The sequence below is a fragment of the Seriola lalandi genome, unplaced genomic scaffold (genome assembly GCF_002814215.2).
Source record: "Seriola lalandi dorsalis isolate HSWRI2012SDOR001 ecotype SW California unplaced genomic scaffold, Sedor1 jcf7180002054885, whole genome shotgun sequence".
Classification (NCBI taxonomy): Eukaryota; Metazoa; Chordata; class Actinopteri; order Carangiformes; family Carangidae; genus Seriola; species Seriola lalandi.
In genome coordinates, this window is record NW_019525437.1 from 5628651 (window position 1) to 5654252 (window position 25602).

A 25602-nucleotide genomic window follows, 5' to 3' on the forward strand; every position below is an offset into this window, starting at 1 on the left:
CATTGTTTCAAATAAAACCTCATCTGTTTTCTTCCTGGTTATGTCCAATTCTGTGTCCGTAAATCTATGAAAATGGGTACAACAGTGATGATTGGCTAATGAAAATGCCAATACTTTTATTAATTGGGAGTGAAAAATGAAAGTTTACCTTATTAGCCTACCTAGCAACTGCATCCACGACCCCCCCGTGAATTCAGGCAGAGAGGATTGAGACAAGTACCAGCAAGAGTGTTGTTCAAAAAAAAACAAAAAAAAAACGTACATGTATTGTCAGTGTGGTGAAATGGCGGGAGAGATGAACTAGGAGGTCGTCGCACTAAAAAGGTAAGTGACGGGCCGGGACGAGCTGGCTAGCATGCTAACTGTGGTAGAAGAAAAGACGTGATAGATACAAGAGATAACATTGAAGTTTCTTTCCACCACTGGATACACCTCTTGGTGAGTAAAGGAATCAAATTTGATGATAACTCGCAACGTTTCTTCTAGAGTGGTCAGTAAACAGCTGTTAATGCTAACGTTAGCTATGTAGCAATTTAAAAAATAGCTCCTTTAAAAGAGTCTTTTGTAAATATGTTAGAAATGTTTAGTTTGCTGTTAGAAAAAAAACAAATAGCTTTTACTTTTGCCTTTAAACAAATATTACTTCTAGCAACAATGTTGAAGGTATTCTTTTAATTTTCTCCAATTTTTTTCTTCCTTTTTTCTCAAGTACCAAGTAGAGTTCTATGAACTGTATTGTAATTGGCATTGTACATCACTTGAACGCATAGTGGCACTGGCCCACATACACTTTTGTTTAGATCAGCCTCAATGTCATTATTCATTGTGAAAAATACTTTGGGGAGCATCTATATAAAGACCGTTAATAAAAAAGCCCCAGTAGCTCTGTTATGTCATAATTCTTTAAATGATTGCAAACCACTAAGGGGGCCATGTCACATCTTTCAAACTTGTACACACCAAATAACGAGACTGGCGTCGTGTGAGGATGTCATGTAATTCATGCAAACCCACATCTCTGTTGGTGGAATGATTTTTCACAGAGTTATGAGACTGAAAATGCCGGCTTCTTCGTTGTGTAAAAACATAATTTATGATAAAAAAATCACTCCATGTCTGGTAATTACTCTTTGTGATTCTCGTTGCTGGTGTTTGCCACCAAACATACTTGTTTCAACTCGTCATAAGAACATTTGAATGTTACAGAGGAAGAAAGGGAAGAAGAAAAAAAGAGAAAGTAAAAATAACTCAACTTGTCTTCGCAGGTGTTCTGAATATTTGCATTTATAAACTGTTTCCGACAGAGAGCTGATTACCGCTAAAGACAGTTGTCTTCCATCTCTCCTGTCCTCGCTGTTTTTCTCAGATACAGCGTGATGACTTTAGAGCAGTTAGGTCCAGATCATTGCTCTACAGCAATCAAAACAGTTTCTATCCAAACTGTGGATTCACGCTGTGCTTTACAAAGCAGATTCACAATATTTACACACTTATGTAATTAATGTACATTTGACTTCATGCAGTATTGAGCCTTTACTGAAACTACATATTTGTCTTTCATTGCACACAAAAATGATTTTACATTTTGGGTGATGTAAAAATGTATTTTGCTCCTACAGATGATGTTTTTCATACTTACTATGCTAATATGCTTTGCCAGTTAAGTTTTGATGGGAAAACTAATGAATGATCAGATCATCTGTCTCAGTTTCTGCAAGTGCTACATTTTGGGCTGGCCGGACTCTTTGCTGCATGTCATTCCCCTGCTCTCTGTCCCATTTCCTGTCACTTTGCAATGTCCTGACAGGCTTATAAATGCCAAAAAAAAAAAAGAAAGTGAGATTTCAGTATCATGCTAAAAAAGTAAACCTCCCTCATCCTGTTGCATGCTTCAAGTCAGTCTTCCCTTAATCTTTCCTAAGTGCTGTGAGCATCTAAAGAAGAAAACAAACAAACAACAAAAGCTTAATAATGCTTTTGTTGCTATGAGCAGATGTTGTCAGGAAATATGTTCACTGTTTATCATTTGTCTGATACGTTCAGTGTTAACATTTTGTGACTGTGGATCATTTTCCGTATTATCGTTATAAAAAAAAAAAAGAAAAGAAAAATAGTGTTACATCTCCTTCAAAATGTGTTTGTATGTATGTAAATGTTATTTCTAGGAGGTGGGTTTCACCTGGACAATCTATACACGGCCATGGTGATAAACGAGTTTGATGTTATTTACATTTTGAAACCTAATCAAAGCTCATTCATCATATTCAATTAAATAAAAGAGGCAAAAAACAAAGAAAAAACAATGGTGTCAAGGGGAAAGAAAATCAGTTTCTATCCAAAAATTACAAAAAAAAAAACCAAACGAACAAATAAGCTCATGAGCAACATTTACCTTACCCTGATAGACAAACATTTGCTTATCATCAGTGAGGCCTGAGTGAAAACACATTGTTGTGTTTTGTAGCTGGGTTACCCCAGATACCAAAATAACCCGCTGTGCAAAACAGTTGGTTGATGTAGACTCAAAGTTATTTCAAGGACCTCCCCAAAGAGAATTGTGTAGAATGGGAGAAAAGTCCTTCATGCTTCATTTAGTAAGATACACTAAATTACAATTTATTTGTAAAACTTAACGCAACACAAACCTCAACCGCTCGGCCTGCTGTTTCTCAGTGGCTTTTCTTTATTGCAATTTGCTTTTTTTCTCCTCTTCGTTTAATCTGATGTGACACTGATCTTTCTCAATATGTATGCACCATTAGCACATAGAGATGATTTTTTTTTATTTTTTTTTTTATACAAAATTAAGAATTACATACAAAGAGGCTTTTCATTCCAGCGACATCAAAAGATTTTCTTGCGCATGCCAGTTGCATTGTTAGCGTTTTCACTGAAAGGCACCTTCATAGTGACACACGTCAACTTTGTTAATTAAGCTAATGATGAGACCGTCTTAACAAGAGGAGAGTTGGACAGTCCAATGAGAGAGGGAGGAAGATGAAGTGGGGACAAAAAAGATGGAGGGACCCGTGTGTCTTAGTTATCCAACCACCGTGGAGATAAACAAGGGAAGAAAGTGAGATCAAGACGGAGACAGAGGGTGTAATGATGTAGTTAATAGCTACTGGTTGTGAACGCTTCATGAAATTGCCACCAACAGATTTTCAACATCAAACAAACATCAGACCATTAATTTGTGAAAATCCTATTAAACCTGCTGAGAGGTCCTATAAACAAGGCAACATGCTGTTTCCTGCTCATTTTGCTTTTTCATGCCTTTGATGCAACTGAGCGTTCCTCAAGTACACATTTCAAACGCTTGATTACCACGTTAAAACTGTGACCACTGCCACAGACATCCCGAAACTGTGGCAGGGGATGCAAAATGGTGCAAAAGAAAGCAGCCTGGGATCAACCCGCGAGCGGTTTAAGTAGGTTGCAGCTTACCGGACATCTCATTCAGTTGCACAATATCTGTCAAATGAACTTAATGCAGACACTGGAAGGATCTGACTGGCTAGATTTTTCCTCTCATCCTTCTTTAGCATCATAAATAAAATTCACTGGTTTAAAATACTCACCACATGTAATAAAAGAAGCCTGAAGTCAGACTAAAGACAACTGAAGTGAGCTGCCATTCCTCATTATTCAAGAGTCTCCCCAGATGCCTGGCAACCTCACGTTGACAAGAAGACTCCAGAATATCTATGCTCCTGGCCAAGAAATAGTCCAGCACATACCCTCCAAATGAAGTCACAACTTTTCATTCCACTTTGATTTTGATACAAATTAAATAAATGAGAATATACAGTGACAACCAGTGAACTGACAAGGAGCTGGTACAAGGATTTTTCTACCTTTTCCTTACTTCCAGTCTTTATTAATGTGACGCACCAGATGGTTTGTTACTCAGAACCATCTGGGGGAGCCTTCATTGGAAACTGTTTGGGAAAGGGCAGGTGCTTTCAAAAAAATATTTGGCAGGTGATTGGGTGAACCATCTGTCTATGATATGATGGAGCAAGAGAGCGCAAAAGAGAAAGCACAACACAACAACAAGCCGCAGTCTAGGGAGCTTTGAAAGCTAGTTAGCATATCGGTAAGCGAGTCATGTTGTCTTTTTAAGGACGATTAGGACGACATAAAAGGTGCTCGTACAAATACGAAAACAGTCGCTTGCCCATAGCTACCCATAGTTCCTCTGTAATGAGATGCTGATTGGTCCGAACCACTGCGAATGGCTTGGAGCCTTGCAAGAAAGAGCTACGATTAAGAGAAGGATAATCATTTGGAGGCTGGAGCTATGTATTTAGCATACAAACATGACTCTTCTCAATCCTCTTAGCAAACGTTTGACAATAAAGTCAACAAAAATATTTTCTGAAATATCTAACCATTTTTTAAAGCAGTGGTTCTCAAAGTGTGGTCCGGAGCGCCCCAGGGGTCCTTAATGGGGTTCCTGGGGCGTCCCAAGCAAACAGGGGGATAAGTTATTTTCACTATAATTCCATCCATAACTATCACAACAACACAATGCATAACTATTTTGGTCATGGGTCTCTAACACTTTATGTAATAAAACATCTAAAATCAAAAGTCTTATCAGCTTGGGGTCTGTGGTCTAATTTGTGTCAGTTTAGGGGCATTGATGTAAAAAAGTTTGAGAACCACTGTGTAAAAGAACAGGGTTGACCATTTGTTGCAGACAGGTCATCAGACAATTTGTATGCCCAGTCATTGACACTGACCCCCTCCCACAGAGGTTTTTGTGGTGCTTCATCTGCTTTTGTTTCTCAATGACAGCAGTCACTATTAGCACACACACACACACACTCTGGCCGTAAAAACATCATTGTAGACCATTTTGACAACCCCCATTTTCACTGTCCTGTCATTTGTATGGTTTCACGCAGTTTCATGTAATGGAGTAAAACTAAAAATTATATTTGATTTAAAAATGTATTTATAAGATCAAAATAGATGTGAAAATAACTACAAACCAGTCAAGTTGCAGTTTACAGTCATATCTGTCCACACTCATACAATATATGTAGTGATGACTTTGAAGGAATTTAATAAAGGGTATTTTTGTGAAATGGACGTTGTCACTATATCGACACATGATCCCAGGGAATTATTTCCAGTCGAGAGACACGCTGTCTTCACTTAGAGAATGTCATCACTTCATTTTATCTTCATCATTTGCGTGAAATTTCGACATAATTAGCATATGATTTCTTAAGTTGTGGCCAAAAATCATGCTTTGTGAGGTCACAGTGACCTTGACCTTTGTCTACCAAAATCGAATCAGTTCATCTTTGAGTCTAAGTGAACGTTTTGTGCCAAATTTAAAGAAATTCCCTCCAGGCGTTTCCTGAGATATCACGCTCAAGAGAAAGGGGCAGACAACCTGAAAACATGATGCCTCCGGCTGCTGTCAGTGTGGAGGCATGAAAACACAAGTCTCTGTTGTTTTTTTATTTTTTTTTATTTATAAATCAAAGACGATGTTACCAGGTCAGACAGCACTGAAGCTGGACTTGAATTAGCTTATCGGCATCAGCTGCTTCATTCATTCTTTATAATCAGCGTCTCATTCATCGGCTGCTTGGCTACCAGCTGACTAGAAACATCCAATTCTAACTCTACACACAGAAAAAAATATCTGCTTGTTTTCTGTCTCGCAAGATATTTCTTCTAACCAGGCAGTTTTTATGTTAAAGAGTTTGACTTGTTTCAAGCTTATTTTGACTTGCTTTAAAAAATCAGGGCAAGTGAAATTTTCGTGCTGTTGGATAGAGATAATTTAACTTATTTTTAGTAATATTTCCCCCATGTTTTTGTCTTTTTCTTGTTTCTGAGAGCTCAGTTGTTGCACAGCAGGTGTACACTGTGGCGTTATACTCTGCTACACTCATGCTGTTTGTTTCCTCTATGTTATACTTCATGACTTTACTAAGATGTATGTACTGTGTGTGTGTGTGTGTGTGTGTGTTTGTGTATTGAGAGGAATCAGTAGAGCCTTTTCCACCAAATCTCATGTTTTATTTTATTTGCTATGAATGGACATTTTCCTTAATGTAAATGTCCCTGGCTGAAATGAGCACTTGCTTTTATTTTCCCAACCAAAACCCTTTTTACTACTTTACACCATTTTAAATTAATCCTTCTTTTCTCTCTTTTCTGTCTTTACACTTTTTGCCTTTCAGCAAAGTTTTCCTGGGGGAAAAGAAAAACAAGCCTTCTATATATATTTTTTTTTTTTTTTTTCATTTAACCTTATTTTAGCCCATTGAGGCTCATTTTTGTGAAATTGTGAAATGCTGCTCAGTGTGAAGGAAAAAAAAAACTGCTAAAATGTTGTAGGAGGGTTAGCTTTGTTAAAAAGTAATTGCGTTATTGATTTGTAGTTTCCATGAATATCACTACACCTCTGATAACAGGGAGCAAGGGCAAGGCCGAGAAAGAGAGAGAGCGAGAGAGAGAGAGAGAGAGAGAGAGAGAGAGAGAGAGAGGGGAAGCATGATTTGCAGCAGAGTTTGCTGACATCGAGACTGCTGATCCCTTTTGTACTGCAATTTGTCATAACAGTGTTGACAAGAGACTTCTCTCCACACACAAAACAAGGAATGCCTGGAATCACATTGTGTACATAATTGGGCATGTACATGCTGTGCATTCGCTCTCAGCCTCACAAACATGCACACACACACACACACACACACGTGCAAACATAGGGAGCAGAAGACAGAAGAGCCACCAGCCACGCTAAATCCTCCTCTTCATGACACAGGTGTTTTCGGTTGAAGACAGGCCTGCATGGACTTTTTAAAATTAGCTCTCTAATCACATTCTGCAGCTGCACCCAGTTTATCACCACATATTCCCAAAAGCACATTCACATATTCTCAAACATACAATATCAGTTACAAACGTTTTTCCCACCAGGATCTCAATATTTATGCAGTGACATTAGTTCAATCAGGAGAGGCTTCATTCTGATTCAGCAAATACACTTCTACTGCCGTGTGCAAAACAAGAGAAGAAAAGAAGAGACATGAGAGTCTATTTGAAACGGGGGGGGGGGGGGGGGGGCTGTGCCGAAGTAAAGGAAACCCCCCGGGGTCTACACACTGCTGGTGGTGGATGTGATGGGAAGAAGAGGATGCTGGAGATGTGGATGTGATGAGATGTGAAGACTGGAGGTGAATGGGGTGGAGGAGGGTCGCAGCAATACGCCATGAAATGACAGCTGACAGCAGCAGAAGGAAGGAGAAGAGATTTTTAAAGTTTGACAGCCACAATGCATTTGGCTGGCTGAGATCGTGACGAAATCTGATGGGTTCCCGAAAACACCCGAAATCAGCTGTGAGAGAGGTAAAGAGTGACACAGAATTGTGAATGAATGAAGCGTAGAGATAGCGTTCCTGATTGAACTTGTTCTTAGCTTCATTACGTCAGACAGGCCAAGAAATACTGACACTGGTTGTTGAAAGTTGAACCAAACCATTAATTTTGTAAATTAGAAGTAAACCATGATGATACGATACAACTGTTTAACCCAGGGGCCTTAAAACCTCAAGTTTTTGTGAAAAGTTACGCGTCGACTGCTAGGCGACGGGAGCCGTGCTTTGCGATGCAAAAGGTCATGGCAGGTACAGCTGGTGATGCAAAGTGAAAATCCTCTGTAGGCCAGACTGTCTCATTTTGGTTTGGCCTTTGAAGGACCACACCTTTGTAGACCGAGCCCTCCGAAGGATGTGGCCCCCGAATTGGGACACAGCTTCAAGTGTGAACCACAATGTTGCCGTCCGATCCAACGCACAGAAGCGATGGTCAAAACCATGAAAAATATGTTGTGAATTAGAAAAAGGCTAAATTCCTTTAGAGTTATATGCAACTTCACTTTTTGGTGGTGAAGGTTTATTGGACTCCAAGACATCAAGGAATACCTGCTATGCCTTTGTGAAGACATCAATAGCAGTACTGGGGGATATTTGCTCATGGTTTTGTGCACTTTACTCTTAAAATTTTGATTCACTGCACAGAGAAGACATCCTGCCACTGACCACTTGCGACACTGCGGCGGAAATTGCTTCATTTAAGAATCAGCGCTCCGGAAATAACACAGAGCGGAAATAAGCAGCACCTACTGAAACTGGCATGCAAACTCTACCCCAATTATCAAAGCGTAGGCCATCCATATAAAATACACTCAGACTCAGACTCCCTCTCTCTTAAAAGCTGTTTCTGTGGACCTCTGGCCCTGATAACTCCCCCATCACACACTTGTCAGAAGCCATAAGCTGTGTGCTCGATGAAGTCCTCGTCACTGCCTTTGCTGCTGGTGATCAGGAGGAGGAGGAGGAGGAGGAGGAGGAGGAGGCCGCTCCACTTCTGTCCTGAAGACACATTCAACCTCTGACTGCGGGACTATAGACCGACCCGTCTCTCCACCACAGCTCCCTCATTGAACGAGCCGCTCGGGCATTCATGCATGAGAGAAAACTGTAGGTTGACGGGAACTGCATCTCGTTCTACCCCTCTGCTCTCTGTTGGTCTGTTCTGTCACGGGTTTGCAACAAAATCTTTACCTCGATAATTTCCAGACACTAATATATTGATTATAAACAAACAAGACCATCACAGCGAGGAGGAGCAGCCCCCACCTGCAACTGCAGTCTACACTGTGAGCCACAAGGTCAGATTTGATTTGGTTACGTATGTCAGGAAAGTGGAGAGGCAGAGGGGAAGTGCTGGGATGTGTTCTGAATTTAAAGAAAGCACTAACAATAAATGAAGCGTGGGATGAATCATATCTAATTGTCTAATTTTTCATTGTAATTATACCAAAGGTTTATTTTATTTCCTTCTTCTTTACTTGCACAGACAAAATTGGGAGTATCCAAAGATCGCTTGAAATAACCTAGTATGTGTCTGTGATTTCATGACAAAGAACATCTCCCAGACCTGGTACTATTATACGTCCTCTCTTATTAGCAAAGGTGGAAGTAGTGCAACCTTTTTTATTCCACCTCAGAACCTCTTAGGAAGGAATTCTGCTGCAGATGGTTCTGGCGCACAAAGGTATGTTACTCTGAACCCATAGGCCACATTTCAGGTCTCATTGCCTCTCACCACAAACCATTAAGACTAAGTCTTCCCAACAACAAGACCTCCAAACTACACAACAAAACAGCTCATTTATCAGAGCGTGTATTGATCTGGCGTCCTTAGCTGCAGGACAGCAGTCTTTGTCAGTGCCTTCCAGAAGCGTTACAAAAGGATTCATATGAAAGTTTGTTTGGTTTGGGAACACACACACAACTTGGTTCAGGATAAAAATCGATCATGGTGAAGAGTTGAAAAGAAAACAATGTTGACTGGAGGGAAATGGGGAATCATACGTTTTACATGCTGTTCTAACACAGGGCTGGGTGATCTGGCCAAAAATGTTAAAATGCTCACATCACTCATTTTTGATATTATTTATCATTTCTAATGACCTCTTTTAAAAGACACGGGGAGAAAAATACTGTTTGGATGTTTTGTTTTTGCGGTGTTTTTAGCTGAGTCTTCATCGTGCACTGTTTGTGGGTTGTTTCTTGAGGTGTAGCAGATGTTGGCCGTGACCGATGACATGTTGCCTAATCCAAAGAGTGGCAGCCTATAAAGTGATAAAATAAGTTTGTTGTTTTGGCACACAACAGTGTTCTACATTTTGTATCTAAAACACAACCGTCATTTTTCACATGGACTCTTTAAGCCTAAATAAATATAAACAAAAGAAAATGAAGAAACATGAAGCCAACATGGAAGTGTCGTACTGCAGTTCCTCAAATGGCCACTTGAAGCTGGCTCCCCACAGACTCCCATGTTAAAATGTCCAACTTTACAGCAGAAATAATAGTGTTTACAGGTACAAAAGATGGTTTTGGTGGCTGTAGCGCTGTAGCTAATTTCCTCCTTCGCGACAACTGTACAGGGGGTGAATTTTTATATAACTCACCTGTCTACATTTTTTTACGACTTAAAGTTCTGCATAATTGAGGGCGTGGCCACTTTGACAGGTGGGTGAGCGTATACTCGGCTTCACACACGCCCCTCCTCTCTGCCCATTTTTGGATTAGCCAGGAGTTATGGGCGGAGACAGACACTGCCAAGATGGCGATGGTGGAGCAGCTCACTCTGCCCTTCAGAAACCTGTGGGTGACGTCATGGAGGCTACAACCATCTTTATTCACAGTCTATGATGACGACAGCCTTATTATATTTAAATTTAACAGAGTAGTTTAATTTCCTTAATTTAAGACCTTAACCATAAGTTACGGAAGCAGTGATGGAGAGTAAAACATGTCTTATACTGTATTAACATTCAATGCACTGTAGTCTCTGCTATTCCTTGTTTACATCTATGTTTACTAGCTTGCTACCACTGACTTGCCAGTCACCATTCAGCCTACCCTCACACTGCATACAGAGACAGTCTATAAAAAGTGTGTCCACGCGTAGACAGAAAGAAGAAGAGGAAACACTCCTCAGCTTAGACACTCTTAAGCTGAGCAGAGGAGATGTATTTGAAGCTTTTATTTAGTCAGACATATTGGTTAAAACGCCGACTGGTTGTGAATTCACTGAGTCTTTGTCAGGGCGAACTTTAAGAGTTTTATATTTTCCATTAAATATTAAATCATTATTCCCTCTGCACCTGCAGTATTATCTATGGTGTGGTAAATGAAAGTATTGTGTTCCATTGCACTGTGTTATGATATATTCCTTGACGTTCTCCCTCTTTTATATTCTCTTTTCTTCTCTTCATTGCTTCATGCAGTTGTGTACCCATTTATTCCAGCCCATTTCATAATCTCTTTTAAATGCGCTTCCCCATCTAAAGCGTTCAAAACACAATAGCACAGTCATAAACACGAGACAGATAGAGCACAATAGGCCTCTGCTCCCTCCAAATCTGAATGACATGATTACACAGCGCAGCACCAGGTATTGTAATGTCATGCCTCTGCACCCTATCCTCTCCACAAACATGTTTGCAGATAATTGAAACACTAATCACTCCGTAATTACGAGAGATGACTCCTTACATCAAATGAAGCCAGTGGAAATAGCCGGCGGGGCTGACAGGAGAAAAGAGAGGAGAAAACACGGGAGATGAGGCGTGATGTAAAAGTTATGGGCCATGAAGAAGAAAGGAGGAGCTGACATTTTGACTAATATGCTACTGTCTGTAGATATGGCTCGACCACACACCCGAGGAAAACGCGGAGCGAGAGCCGGGTCCCGTTCGCGGGAAAAACGATTTTGAAAAACAACCGCAAGCCTCTAAATTATTAATGATTTATTAAATAATATTAAATGAAATACTATTAACCATTTCCACCTCTCAACGCGCTCCTAACAGCAGCAGCTCCACTGAAATGTCTCCAATTTGAACTCATGCTATCAGAGTGAAGTAAATGAAGAATTTATGTTAATTGCTTACACCGACGTGTTTGTGGTTGACGGGGGAAACATGCAACCCGCTGACTGCTTTCAGTTTGAAATAAAAGCCGGAGAACAGAGAGATGGACTGAATGAATGAATGTTGTTTGACTGTTTGCTTATGGCTGTTTTTCACTGCTTTTCAATGGGCTGAATCCATTAATTCACAGCTCCCATTACTGGATTTGATCAGACCTTGAGAAGAGAAAACCTCTTTCACTCGGAGGATTTATGGTTTGAAAGCACTTTTTTTTTTTACTTTACATTTACACCGCTGCCCACAGAAAGCTGTATGTGTCTCTAAGCTCTTTAATTTGGCTTTTAATACAGTCCAGACAACAGATAAAGGCTGTGAGTGTAAAAATTAAATACTTTATTACTTCCACTCAGAATATTACACTGTAAAAATTCTTAATTTTTAAAACTTTTATCATTAAAAAAAAAAAAAAAAAGAAGAAGCTGTTCCGGTGCAGTGGCCATCCAGCAGGGGGGGATAAAACTCTGGCTCCTCTCATGCCCCCTTCCTCTGTACTCCCAACTCCTCCAGTCCTCCTCCTCCTCCTCATCTCCCTCTCCCCTGCCCCCCTGACGGGAAAGGCCAACTGAGCTCTGGAGAATATTTATGAGCGAGGGAGAGCAATTGGTTTGAGATCATTCGACAAGGGAGGGAGGGAGGGAGAGAAAAAGAGAGAAAATGTGAGACAGACGTGGGGATGAGGCACAGAAAGAGAGAGAGAGGGGGAGAGGTTAGATTTTAATGTTTTTATTTAACCTTCTTTTAACCTGCTGGTTAATTAAAACTAATTTCTTATTGCTCTTCCTCTCTCTCTCTCTCTCTCTCTCTCTGTGTGTGAATGCTTTTCTATACATACGAGGACCCAAATCTGCATGAGCGCTGAGGAAGTCTTTCCAGACTGAGGACATTTTTTTTGGCTGCTCCTCAGCTCCACAAGAGGCCACTTTGAGCTTTTGGACTTAGGATTATGATACATAGCGGTGACGACTCAAGAGGCAATAACAAGGTTTTTACTGACCCATAAAGGAGCGTAATGTGTCTGCAAGAAGCAGAGTGGTGTTGTTGATCAATACAAATGACTCAAAGATTGCTTTACACTAGATTTTTCTGGCTTTTGGAATGAATCTGTATTGGACCAAAAAAAAAAAAACCCCAAAAAAAACAACGCAGCCCGTTGCAGTTTGAAGCCACTTGTGATCTCTTTTAGTTCTCAGCAAACTGGCATCCTCGACTGCTCAGCGATGGATGACAGTGTTACGGGTGCAAGATATTTAAAGCCTAAAAAGGCTTGTTTTTCAAGCTGAGGGAAGCGAATGACAACGCAGGAACATTATTCCCACTTTTTAACGTGGTGATATTTTACCTCCTCTCTTCGGTTTCTATTGGATTTTTTTGTTCTCATTAGCTAGCTTTACTCTCATTGTTCAGGGGAGACTGAAAAGGCCACTGTACCTCGAGGGGGAAGGAGGGTTATAGACATGTCAAGTTTGCATTTCCGGATATTTGCTGATAGAGGTCAGTAGAAGTCGTACTGTAGGTTACTGAATGCTAAAAAGGCTTAAGGCTATAGTTTTGTCTGTGTATTTTTAGTGATGTGAAATCTTGTGTATGCAAATGTCTGTTCTGATTTGCATGCATAGGGTGGGGTGCTGAAGGCGCAGGAGGACAAAAACACAAGCAGGGAGAAAAGAGAGGTATGGAGACATCCATGGAGACAGAAAGAAGAGGCCAACGGAGAGCAAGTGGGGGAGGAAGTGATGGATGTGGGGGGGTGGGGTGGGGGAGGGGGGGAAGCCAACATCGCTACATTCTCTATCTTTGCCTGGCATTGTCACCCCTGTCAGCTGCTAAATGCCAGTGTCAGTCAAACCTCTGTTCAGCTGGCATCAGCCTTCTTTCTACTGCACGGCTGCGGACGCTCCGACAGCATCGCTCTCATCACAGGAGGATCAAAACACTTACCTGGCACACACACACACACACACACAGTCACACACACACACACACACACACACACAGTCAAACATACACAGCCACAAAAACGAGACACTCAAGTATGCACGCCCAGTCATCCTCAGACATACAGTAACCTGTTAGGAAGCATGTTGTTGATTGGCGACTTTGTCAAAGTTAGAAAACCAGGCTTTGTTTTAGCTACTGCGAAAAAAAATGCATTTTGGAACAGTTTGGTCAGATCAGAAAAAAGAAATTCTAAAAATCCACTTAGTATGGCAATTTGTATAATAAATGTCACTCTTATAGCTACATACTGTGTGTGGGTCATACTGGACCACCACCTAAAAGCATTTTATCCGACCGTTTAAACGCTTCAGAGGTGTTTCTGCACGGAACATAATAACACTCGGGGAAATACCAGCACACGAACACACACCCACACGGACTTGTAACAAATGAGGAAAGCCTGCTGGGTACGGCTGAGGTTTACACTGCTGTTTGCGTGCGAACATTAATCATTAAGTTCATACGGCAGGTGAACCTGAAGTGTGGAACGTCTGAGATGACAAAACTAGCATCCTTTCTTTTGACGTACAAGATTCAGAGCTACCGGTTTATGTTGATGTGCATCATGTTTACAATTCAAACCCATATATCTGACTGACATTCGAAGAGACAACTCCTTAATATCCTGAGCTTTTTCACAGGTGAGAGATCGCATCTCGCAAACGTTGCTTTAATTCCACTTTCTTGTCTCTAAGAAGCTGAAGAAATGTCATGGTAGCGAGCTTTCAAACAATATCCTGCTGCTTCTAAGCGCACACCCACTGCACTTCACACCACACACTTCTGAAGCCATCCTGTCTACCCACTGTCACACATCAACTGGCTCAGTCAGATATCTGTTACATCCCGCTGCTTTGCCCGAACCCTCCTGCGGTATCTTCACTTTGACTTTCCAGTGATATGCAGCGTTCTGTGGGTTCGTATCATACTCAAACCATATGTCTCTGCTGCCCACAGAATAGAAGGAAGCAGGCAGTCGCACCCCAAATAAAGCTCGCTGAGCTTTTCATTTGTATGCAAAACTCCACTAAGTAATCTTCTCAACGCTCATCCTACAGTTTGCCACCTACTAAATCTCCATCTTTTATAGACTAAAGAAAAGCATTATGTGATCTCTTGCCTATACTTTTCTAAGTAAAACCAGAACCTGAATCTGTAAAATCTTTGAGTCTGCATCTCTGCATTTGGTCCATTTTGGATTCAGATATCACAAACAGCCTTCCTCACAAGCACCCGAGCTTTGCACACCGTGACCCAGCTGCCCACCGTCTCTCACCTGTATATCTTGTACTTGGTGGTGAATCCTTGCTGGTAGCGCTCTGTGAAATCAACAAACTCCTGTGAGCGCTGAAAAGGACCCTTGTCCGACAGGAGCCAGCCAAGGGGCCCGGCGGAGCCACTGAAGCCAGCCCCGGCGTGGTCGGCCGCCCCGGCCCCTACTGACACCCAGCTCTGGAGCAGGCTTAGTGTCAACCACTTCCATAGAAACATGAGGGCCGTCAGTCTAATGGAGATGCACGGGCCACTCATGCTGCTTCCCCCGGCCCCGGTGACTCCTCATTCTCCCTGCACTCTAGATGAGTCCTGCTGAAAGGGAGGAAAGGAAAGAGAGGAAGAGGGAGAGGAGTTGGAGACACACTGGAGAACAATAAGGTTGTAATTTTGGTTTGGGCGTGAGTAGGATGAAGATGAACTGAGAGGGCTGCATTTGTCCAGTATTACTAGGTCAGAAATCATTGCTGAGGGACAATATTTTTTAGAGGTCACTATACCTATAACTAATTTACTGTACACAATAAAGCAAATCAACGCACTTATATATTTAATGGGTGTAATAATAAACTTAATATAAAACCTTTAGACAGTGATTTTTTGCTCTAGTTTGAATGATGGTTTTTTTTTTGTTTGTTTTTTTTTTTCGATGCGATGCTTCAAGAGCGCACGGAGTCAAACCCTTCCAGGTAGACTAAATTGTTGTATATTTTGGATTCGGTGACCTTATTCTGTAAGTATTGTGATCCGTGACCTGTCGGAATTAATCTCCGCAAAATCCCCTGATAGGATCGTGAAGTTGGGTTCGGCTCGTCGCACAGACGGGACGGCATTTGAGAATGACTTTTCTCGTGAAGGACTTTCGCCACAAATGCAAACAGACGCACAATTAGAGGTAGCACACACACACACACACACACACCCCCACCCCTGCGTGTGAGAAGCGCGGCTATAGCTGCTGCTGCCCTCTAACTCATATCTGCTCTTGACTGGAGAGACGCGCTCGGGGCGCATGCAGGGCGCACGGGAGAGCTGCTGCTGATGCTGCTGCTGCTGCTTCTAACGCCGCTGCTGACGGTGCCTGGACTCCCAGCGCACAGAATGTGTGAATGGCATTCACGGCGCTTTCTCTCTCTCTCTCGCTCTCTCCCCCTCTCTCTCTCTTTCCCTCCCTCCTGTAGCACTTCCCATACCGCTGCAATTTAATTTATTCCAGCAGCGAGCACACTCCCGGTTGGCTGGGACGTTACTGAAGGAAGTGAGAGTAGGAGGTGTTCAGATTGGGGTGTGTGGGGGGCGGGGATGAGGCGATGGTCAGAGGATAATGATGTGCTGGAGTCTGATGCCTCGTTTTCGAAAACCAATAGAAGTCACTTGCAGTTGAGATTGAAGAAGACACATTAAAGGCACGGTGGAGAGAGAGGAATAAATGGCATGTCAACTTTAATTAGTCGACTTCCCTTCATATTTACAGTCCTTTGTCCTTTGAACAGTATAAATGATTTTTCTAATAACAAATCAAACAAAATAAGGCCACTTTTATCAAGAACATTACGATTGGATTTCAAAAAGTTATCTGGAAAAAAGTTGAATTATGTTTAAAAAAACAACAGAAAATCAGTCATCCCAACGGAATTTGATGTAATAACATGAATATTCTAACACTCTACTCTTGGAGTTATCTACTGATAAAAAATGGATATGATCTTAGTGTAAATGAATCCTGAAAAAAAGTTTGAATTGTCTGAATAATGACTTTAATGATGGTTGTAGGTTGTGGTGATGCTGCTGCTGCTGCTGCTGCTGCTGCTGATGATGATGATGATCATGAGAGGGTGTATCCAGCCCCCCTGCAGTTATTCTCGTTATCTTCTTTGCCCTCTTCCTCTCTCTCCCTTTTCTTCCTGCGGAATAATCATCACTTTCACCATCAGCAAACTTAATTAGATCTGCTCTATCCCCCGCTCTATCCGAGCGCTCGTGCATCGGACACTGAGCGTGGATCAGAGAGGCAGAGAGCAGGGCGAACGGAGGGAGGGATATGTGCTGCCTTTCAGCTTTTCTGTAGACGTTCAAAGGGTGGTTTTATACAGGGATTGGATTAGAGAAATGAACACCATTGAGTCGTGAGATTCACTGGCTCCCAAACTCAAAGAGAAGCTGAAATCCTGTGGCACAGCGACTTGCAGAATCTGGAGTGAAAGAATGAGTTGATTTGTCACGGTTTCATCATCATGTCTTGGGATTGGGTGCCTTTTTCTTCTGACCCTGCCTCGCAGCTGCGATGACTTGTGAAGGACAACTCCCTAATAGGAACTGACATTTCTTTGGTCCATAGTGTTGTTCCCCCCTCCCCCTCCCCCCCACCTGCCTGTTTTTACACCACAATGTAGTCGACCATTTAAAGTTTGTCTGCAAGCACAGGTTAAACTTTTTTTTTTTTTTTTAAGTTTTGAATAAAAGATGACTTTCAGCAGAGAGAGTATCATGGCTCATTACTTCCATGGATTCACGTTGTATTTTTACGTCGTTTTTTTAGAACATTGTTTTCAGGTTTCAGAGCCCCAAAACTCATATGAGCAGAGTGGAGGCGAGTCCTTGCAGCTTACATTTATACTGTTTCAAATAAATCATTCATCAATTCGTGCTTGTGTGTTTATGTGCAAGAGAAGATATGTTTACGTGTGTACTGTAATGTGGAAAGCAGCAAGCATGCTTGTTTATTTCTTATATGGCAGAAGAGACGGGGCAAGGCAGCAGAATTGATTGCCTCATTGACGGAACATAAGGACGCCCATGTGAAACCAGATGTAAACGAAGCACATGAAGGGTGGAGAAAAAAAAAAATCAAAGAGAATGTCGCAGTAAAGGGGCTCATTATAGCTCTAGAAAAAGTGCAGGAAATGTGTAGGTCACAGCCGCTGAGCAGTGACCTATAACAAGGAGTCATCCACGCGCTCTTTGAGGCCACAGTCACCAAAGATTGCACCAGCAGAACTGTGGTAACTGCATTCAGCCAGACGTGCTCCTGCAGAGGTTTTCAATTTTGCAAACCATGTAGAAATGTTACTTTGAATTCATCCTCACTGCTGCTCTTGTCACATCCAGGGTCACGATCGGCCTCCACTTTTAGTTCAGCTTTAGCTTTATTGTCTCTTAATGGAATTTTTTTTTTTTTTGTGGTTTTGCAGTCAGGAAATAGTGCAGCTAAAACGCACACAATGTAATGAAACTGTATTAAACATATTCTCCAACCAACCACATAAAATCCTGTTACTTGAGCAATATTAATAAATATTTTTATATGAAAAAATTACTATGCATAATGTGAAAGGGATCACTCAGTGACAAACCCTCTACTGAGCTTTTTGGCATCTTTCAGCTCGTTGTTTTGATTTTTTTCACAAGCCACATTTCCATTGCAGTTTTGTGCAAAATAGAAGCGATTTTTTCTTTTTTTCAGAAAAGTTGCAACTCGTCTGTGATTACATTGAATGGTATTATGGATTTGAACCCCGGCCACTGAAGGACAGAGCCTTAGTGAGCCTGTACCAGGTGAGCCACTGGGGCACGCCGATCGTATACATTTTTTTTTGTGACATTTGAATTTTTCTCCAAATTCACGTTTTTCCATTACTCATTTTTAAGTTTGCAATTTCAAATCTCAAAACACCTGCTGTTTTTGATTCAGTGTCATCGTTCTGCATCTGCATAGGCAGCAGTGAAAAAGCTCTAAAAAACCAGCCACACACACCATCAGCCCAGCACTTAACGGTGGACAGAGTTAGTGACTAGCTGGTGAACATAGTGGAGCGTTTAGCAGCCTAAGAGCCGGGTTCTTCAGTGAATATCGGACTTACATTCGCCAGTTCTGAATGAATGTTTATGTTTGTTTGTGTCTGTTGAATGTCTAAATAGGCAACTGTGTGTTCACACTTTTTACCTCATCATTTTAAGGCTGCTGTTTATATCAGTGTTGTGTTCACAGCTTGTTGCACCGTCCCTGAATAGAAAGACTATTGTTTAAATGTCAATAAACAGTTTGTGTCTGAAGTCACTGTGAACTTTTTCTGTATTAAACCAGACCAGACCTCAACAAAGGACTGTTGTTGCCTAAACACAACCGCAGGGGGTACTGGAGATACAAACTCCAGTCTCTGGAGTGACAGTCGTGCTCTTTGTAACGCCTGCCGTCCACCCTAACAATCTCTTTGCAAGTCCGCTGCCGTTAACAGATGGAGCATATTAGAGGAATGTGCTGCCTATGAACGCAGCCTAGCCAGCGATCACGTTGCCACTACAATGTAATTGGGAAACGAGTTAAGCAGTGTATGAACAGACAGGGTTGGTGATGTAACAACTGTAATTTTGAACACTTTTAATTGTAATGTATTTTTTATGTAAAAGATGTAAATACCCAATAAATTCACAATACAGTGTACAAATAAAACCTGGGTTACATTCAGCCTTCACCTTAATCAAACGCTCACCATTAACCCACCTTTTTTTTTTTTTGTACTCCATCTGTATTGCCTATCCCAGCATGCACTAGTGAATCGTTCCATCACACATAAAGAGACGTTCACGTTCACGTTCACACATGCCAGTAGGTCAGATTCCTCTGTTCGCCCGACCTGAACTCTTTTAAAGGAGCAGAGAGGAACAGAGGTGTGGAATGAAACTAGCATGAAACATCACCGCGCCGTCGCACTGTCCAACAACATCATTACGCGCAGCAAAACAATAACAACCTGCAAATGGTCTCGTGTCAACAAGCAGCGGGTACACAGACCTCTCGGGCTGAGGTCTGGCCTCCGCGTGAGGTGTGTGTAACCTCAACGAGTGGCGGAGAGGACCGAGGCAGTTGCATTTACTCAGCACTGAGACAGATAGTCATTAGGGGAGGTAAACATTCACTTAAGCCTGAGCGTGCTCATTGATGCCACTCAAGGGTCTTTGTGAGGAGTGATCAGGGAACAGAGTGAGGCTGAGGTTTTAATTAGCCTGAAAACCTGACAGCCTTTGTCAGTGCTTTGTCACAGCAGTGTTGCCTTTACTTGTTTTCTCCTCGTGTGCTGTGCTCAATGGGAAGACACTTGCAGATGCTAGATGTAGCGCCCGCCTCGCTGTACTCGCCGTACTGTACTGTGCAGATGTGTTTCTGCTCCAAAATAAATCTTCAAAGTTATCTCCGCCTATGAGCTTTGATGGATAAAGACATTGAATTTGCTTTGTTTGGATAAGTAGCACTAAGTGGTGCAGGATGCCAGTTAACTGCTTCTGTGTGTCTATAAATTATAAATTGCTACCAGTCAATTATGAAAAAAAAGAAAAGAAGAAAAGAAAAGAAGAGAAGAGAATCATCCCCACTTGATGTTGTCCACAGAACATATCCCAGCAGGGTCAGAGGCATACATAATGTGGTGATTAAAAAAGCCAATAGCCTGACAAAGCTATAATCAGTATCTGCATTACTTATTGCTCATTTGGGTCACCAAACACGCCATTAATCAACTGTAGCGCCGACTACACTTGAATTTAAATTTGCACTCAGTGAAAATTGGGGCAGCACCTTCAACTGAAGGCGAAATAGACAAACCAAATGAATCAGTCAGAAGTAGTAAACTCTCAATACGGAAGGAAGGAAGGAATACACGGGTCCACGACTTGGCGAGATATTTATTTATAGCTAAATGTCTATAAGCAGCTCAGTTAATGAGGCAGCACATCAAGGACAAAGAGGTCAGAATCAAACAGATGAATAAAGTTGATCTTTGAATGAACTGATCACTTAATTTGGCGATAGTGAAATGAAGCATGTGGTTTAGAGTTACCAGAGAACGTCAGAACGCTATGAGGATAATCTGCTTCTCCAGGGACTTAAAAATAAGACTTCAAAGCAACTACCCGACATCGACTCTTATCACAGACGGCAGAAGTAAAGTTTTACCTTCTTTTGCAGCGTCATCTCAACACTCAACCCCTTTCACTGGGACCCCAAAGTTTTTTTCTGTGCACACTTTAACTCACGGCTCTCCCGGCGAGGTGATGCTTCCCGGGACACGGTCGTTGCCAAGAGACGAGGATCAGATAATAGGGCTGCTCAGCTGATCTGGCGATCTCTCCCCCCAGGGTTGATGGGGCCGATTTTTAAGGCTGAGGATGATTCTCGCAAGCAGACAGAAGTTGGCAGACAATGCAGACTCTGCCGGTCTCACTGGTCTGTCGCGGTTGTAGTAAGGCAGGTTCTACTAAAGCCGTTTCCCCTGACTAGACTCGTCGAATAGTCGTGAAAGTAATTTTCTTCTTCCAAAATTTGTGTACTTCCAAAATAGTATCAAAGCGAGACTTACTGAGGTACAAAAATGTATTTAAAAAAAATTGCTTATTCAGTTTGGTTTTAAGTTGCTGGCTGAGGGTTGTTTTAATTAAATATTTAAAATGTTTGCAGTGTCACAAAAAAGACACAATTATTGTGAGAATACCCATCTAGAAGAAGTAGAATAAGAGAGGAGAAGACAAAAAAGCAAAGAAAAAAAAAAGGGAAAAAACCAAAGCAAAAGCCAAAAGTGAAGTAGAAGTAAAAGAAAAAGACAGATTAAAAGGAAGAGAGTGCCTTAAGTGCTGAGGAACACAAGGTCAGTCAGCTCTTTTTTTTTAATAGCCGGCAGGTCCAGGCGTGCATTATGGGTGGAGAACGTGCCTTTTCAATTGCACCTCGTCTCCAACGAGCATCGACTCATTTGTCTCAAGGAATGGCGAAAGGAGGTGATTCTGAACTGTCTGTATCTGTCAGATTGATTTAAATGAGAGTTTATGCACAAAGATCACATACTTCAGCTTATCACTAAGGTCAGTGAACACTGGTTCCCAACATCAATTGCATGTAATAATGTAAATAATGCAACAATCATAGTGCAGCACATCAAGGATGATATAGAGGATTAGTTAACTATCAAGATTTATTTTTAATACTATTACTAGATGGACTGGAGTTAATTTGCGACTAATTTGATCAACAATATAATAAAATACAGTCTCCAGTCTCTAGTATAATAATTACACATTCTAAGTCAAAAAGATCTAACTATCCACAGTCGAAAACATTTTCCTGAAAACATTTGCTGTGTAATTTTAACTGGATTTCTGAATAGTTGGACAGCTAAGTCATAGCAACTCAGACATGTCCTTTATGTCATTTCAGGAATGCATCTATAGGTTATGTCAGGAGTCTGGTAAGTTTTTCTTACCTTCGAGGCCCATCGGAGAGAGAATGCAGCCCATTATATATCTGGTATGTCTGATGGAATGGTGGAATATATTTCAGTGGGTTGAGTGGTGTTTTCCCACTGAGCTGCTCCTTATCTTCAGATCCACAGTCGGGATGACCCCAAAAAGGTCGCAAAAAGTGGTTTCACATACCTTATGTTAATTTCATTATCCTGTCAAAACATCGGCCTCTTTGGGTTGAAGTAGGGTGTTTCCTTGTCTGGCCGATGTTAATTCTGACACTTTCATTGTGAGAGGTGAGGGGGCCATTTGGCAGATCCTTAGAATTTGAATGGAGTCTAGAGAGTGGAGTTGTCCTCACTACGTAATTTAAGAAAAATGCTGAGCCTCTTGTCCACCCCTCTGGCTGCATCATCATCATCATCATCATCATCATGCCTTTTTTTTTTTTTGCAGGATTTCATGGAGTATTCCAGGTTTTTTTTTTTTTTTTTTTTGAAGTACCCTGCTTAATTAACTGCCTGCTGCACAGTGAGGTCATTTGTTGTTCTCTGTTTGAGACATACCAGTGTATTGTGCACATAGAGGGGAGTCAGATAGATCAGTGCTGCAGGACTGTTTCGGGGGTTTTAACAGTAGATGCTAGCAGTGGCTTCAGTGCATTATTTTTTTCTTCACATTTCTTCTGTGTGTGGGTACACATCTCTTGTTGGTCATTATTTTCTAAGGCTGGAGATATGTGTGAAATTTCTATGAATGAAGTTGTGAAAAGCACAGTCTGCATCCTGCTGCATGAAAACATACATCCAGCACAAACACCCGCAAGCGCATAGTCTTCTGCCATCTCATCAGAGAGAAAACAGCTGCTTGATGAAACCCTATAAACCAGTTGCACAGTATATGATAACGCATTGTACACTATAGAAATATATGTTTGTAACTGGACCTGTGTCTGTTGTTGTATCACGTATGTTCTCATTTTTCTATAGTCATTTATTGATGTTCTGTCATATGCTTAATTTATGATCAACATTACCCATTCATGCAAATAAAGGACATGGAGCATATAGCGAAAGATAGACAGAGGGAGAGAGAGAGTGACAAAGAAAAACAGAGAGAAATAATAAAATGTGTCAGCCTACCCACAGAGGGAGAGGCTCATATACCTCTCCTTACAGCCTCCCCAGATGTTCAGACTCTCCCTGGTTGTTGCCTCTCTTATTGAATGATTCTGACATTCACACAGTCAAGAATGCAGTGACAGCCTGTGTGTTTGTGTGCGCATGCATGCATGTGTGTGTGTGTGTATATGATATGATAAGGAGCCCGTGTGAAATCATTCCCGGCTGTTAAGGCTGGTAGACTTTTCACCTCATCAGGGAGTTGAGTTCATTTGCAGGAGCAAAATTGTTATTTGCAAATGTGGCCACTCCAGTTGAAAAACCATTAACTCCAGAGATTGAAATATATACTGTGTTGCATTGCAAAGAGTAAACATTATTGCATTTTTATTGAGTGGAAAAACACCGGGCTAACAAGCAGATGGCTAACTCTGGCATGTCTGGCTTTCAAGGTGTTGTGATTATAGCAGTTATAAGATATTCTTGTTTTCTTGTCAGTGATCCTGAGTATAATAGGGAGGCAGATATTGACTCAATCATCCAGATTGTTGAAATTATGTTTCTTCACTCACTAACAATGTGTATAGAGACGCTGTAAGGAGCTGAGAAAACAGAGATTTCTAATGCAGTTGTATGCAGGCCATGGTCACATCATATTAAAACAAATCAATACATGCAATAAAATGCCAAAATCAGTTGATAGAATGTGTCAGCAAGCACACACATATTACATAAAACCTCAAGGAGAGGGCAGATGTGCATCTGATGACTGATGATGGTTTGCAGACATGTAGAAATGTCTAATATTCCTCCTTCACGCAACTGTTATGCTGCCATGGTTTACAGCATTAGTTACTATTGGATCATTTCTATTAGCTGACTCATGAGGCTGTCTTATGTAATCTCTGTGCTTGTTAATTCCTCTGTATCAAATTGTGATTACTGATTTTTTTAAAGTGGGAGATGCAGCTCTGCCTTTTTTGGTCATGACAGAGCTCTGGATTTCATCATGACGGAGTCCTTCTGGTAAATGAGAAATTTTATTAAGTGATCATGTGATTATTGTCATGGCAACTGCCATTCAAATTATTGGTGTTAAAGGTCCCATATTTGGTAGTTTTCCTGAGTGTTATTTAAAGTGTTGATCCATAAGAAGATATATTTGTGGGTTTTAGGAGCCAAAAAGCATCTCAATGTAGTTTTCCATCTCCTCTCTAAGGCTTCTCTCTGGAGCTCTAGTAACAACAGGTCGCCGAGCCAATGATTGGCTGACTGTTTTCTATGTGACTGAAAAATGTAGCAGATTTCAGGTAAACACTCAGAGAAACTGAATCCTGCAAGGCTGGATGGTGCGTCCAGGTGGGCCGTGCTGGAGGCATAACTGAGGGTGGTGACTGTATAGTTGTGACATCACAAAGTTACAGAAGTCCTGATGGCTTGTTTTAAGTCACAGTTTCTCAATACCAGATGTGTGCATTTCTCTGTGGACTGAGGCTTTGATACTTTCACAGTATTAATATAGAACCTAGACCTGCTTTATAATCAAACAACACATGGACATCTGCCTTTATACTATATAAGGGACATTTAAGAAATGAAAAAAGGTATCTTATATAAGCATCCTGAATAGTGAAGAAATCCACCATCACCTGATCAAATGTTTTGATTCACAGTTGTTCAAGATATGTTTATTTGCTGAATGATCTCTTTAAATTGGTGTGTATATGTAAACAAACAAACAACAACAAGAAAAACAGGTACAAATGGTTACTTATCTCCATGATTGGCACAATAGCTCACTTTTTTTTTAGCTTAGCAACCAGTTTCATTTTTGTCCAGCTGGGCTGAATGTGGTTAAGGGGCTCATAAAATATGGTAAGAATGCTTATCTGACCAAACAGATTGCTTGGCTGGCACTACCCATTGTATAAACCTTGTTAGTGTTGTGTTTTCCTGCTTCTTCTTTTTTACCGCTTCAGAGTTATTAGATGTGTATAAGAGACAGGAATAAAACCCAGTGTTAGTAGGACATTGTCTCGGTTTATAGAGAACATAGGTCAGGGATAGAAAGTACCCAGCCTCTGCCTGCGGCGACTGGCTGCTGATAAATGACCTCAGCCAACAGCCTCCGGTCTTGTGCAGTGTCCAGCTGAAATACCCTGAGAGCTCTGCTCCAATCCTCTCCGTGCGGCAAACATATTGTATATAAGCCTGATTGGACTGCTATTGCTCACCCATTGTAAGTGTAACTGTCATCAAAGTATGCAAATGGCCCACATGGCTTAGTAGTATGAGTCTATTTTGACTTGCACTCTTATAAGAAGTGACAGAGAATGCATCCTCTTTCCCATTTCATCTCTTTTTCTATTGGAGGAATAGTGAACCTCAAAATTACTTTCTACTTTCTGAAGCAATTTCATTATAAAATTCAGTCAAAACAAATTA

The 25602-nt window shown here is 41.3% G+C and overlaps 1 protein-coding gene across 2 annotated transcripts in view; it reads right to left on the reverse strand.

The window, feature by feature from the left end:
• Positions 1 to 15703, reverse strand: part of brinp3a.1 (bone morphogenetic protein/retinoic acid inducible neural-specific 3a, tandem duplicate 1) — a 49389-nt gene extending 33686 nt beyond the window's left edge. The window contains exons 1-2 of one of the 2 annotated variants that reach the window (XM_023428710.2): positions 15532 to 15703; positions 14811 to 15118 (exon numbers count right to left, since the gene is read on the reverse strand). In XM_023428710.2, the coding sequence (XP_023284478.1) occupies positions 14811 to 15064 (254 nt within the window). In that variant the 5' untranslated portion in view covers positions 15065 to 15118; positions 15532 to 15703. Of the gene's footprint in view, positions 1 to 14810; positions 15122 to 15531 lie in introns of both variants that reach the window. The other variant, XM_023428708.2, reaches the window with a different exon arrangement.
• Between the last annotated feature and the right edge of the window lie 9899 nt (positions 15704 to 25602).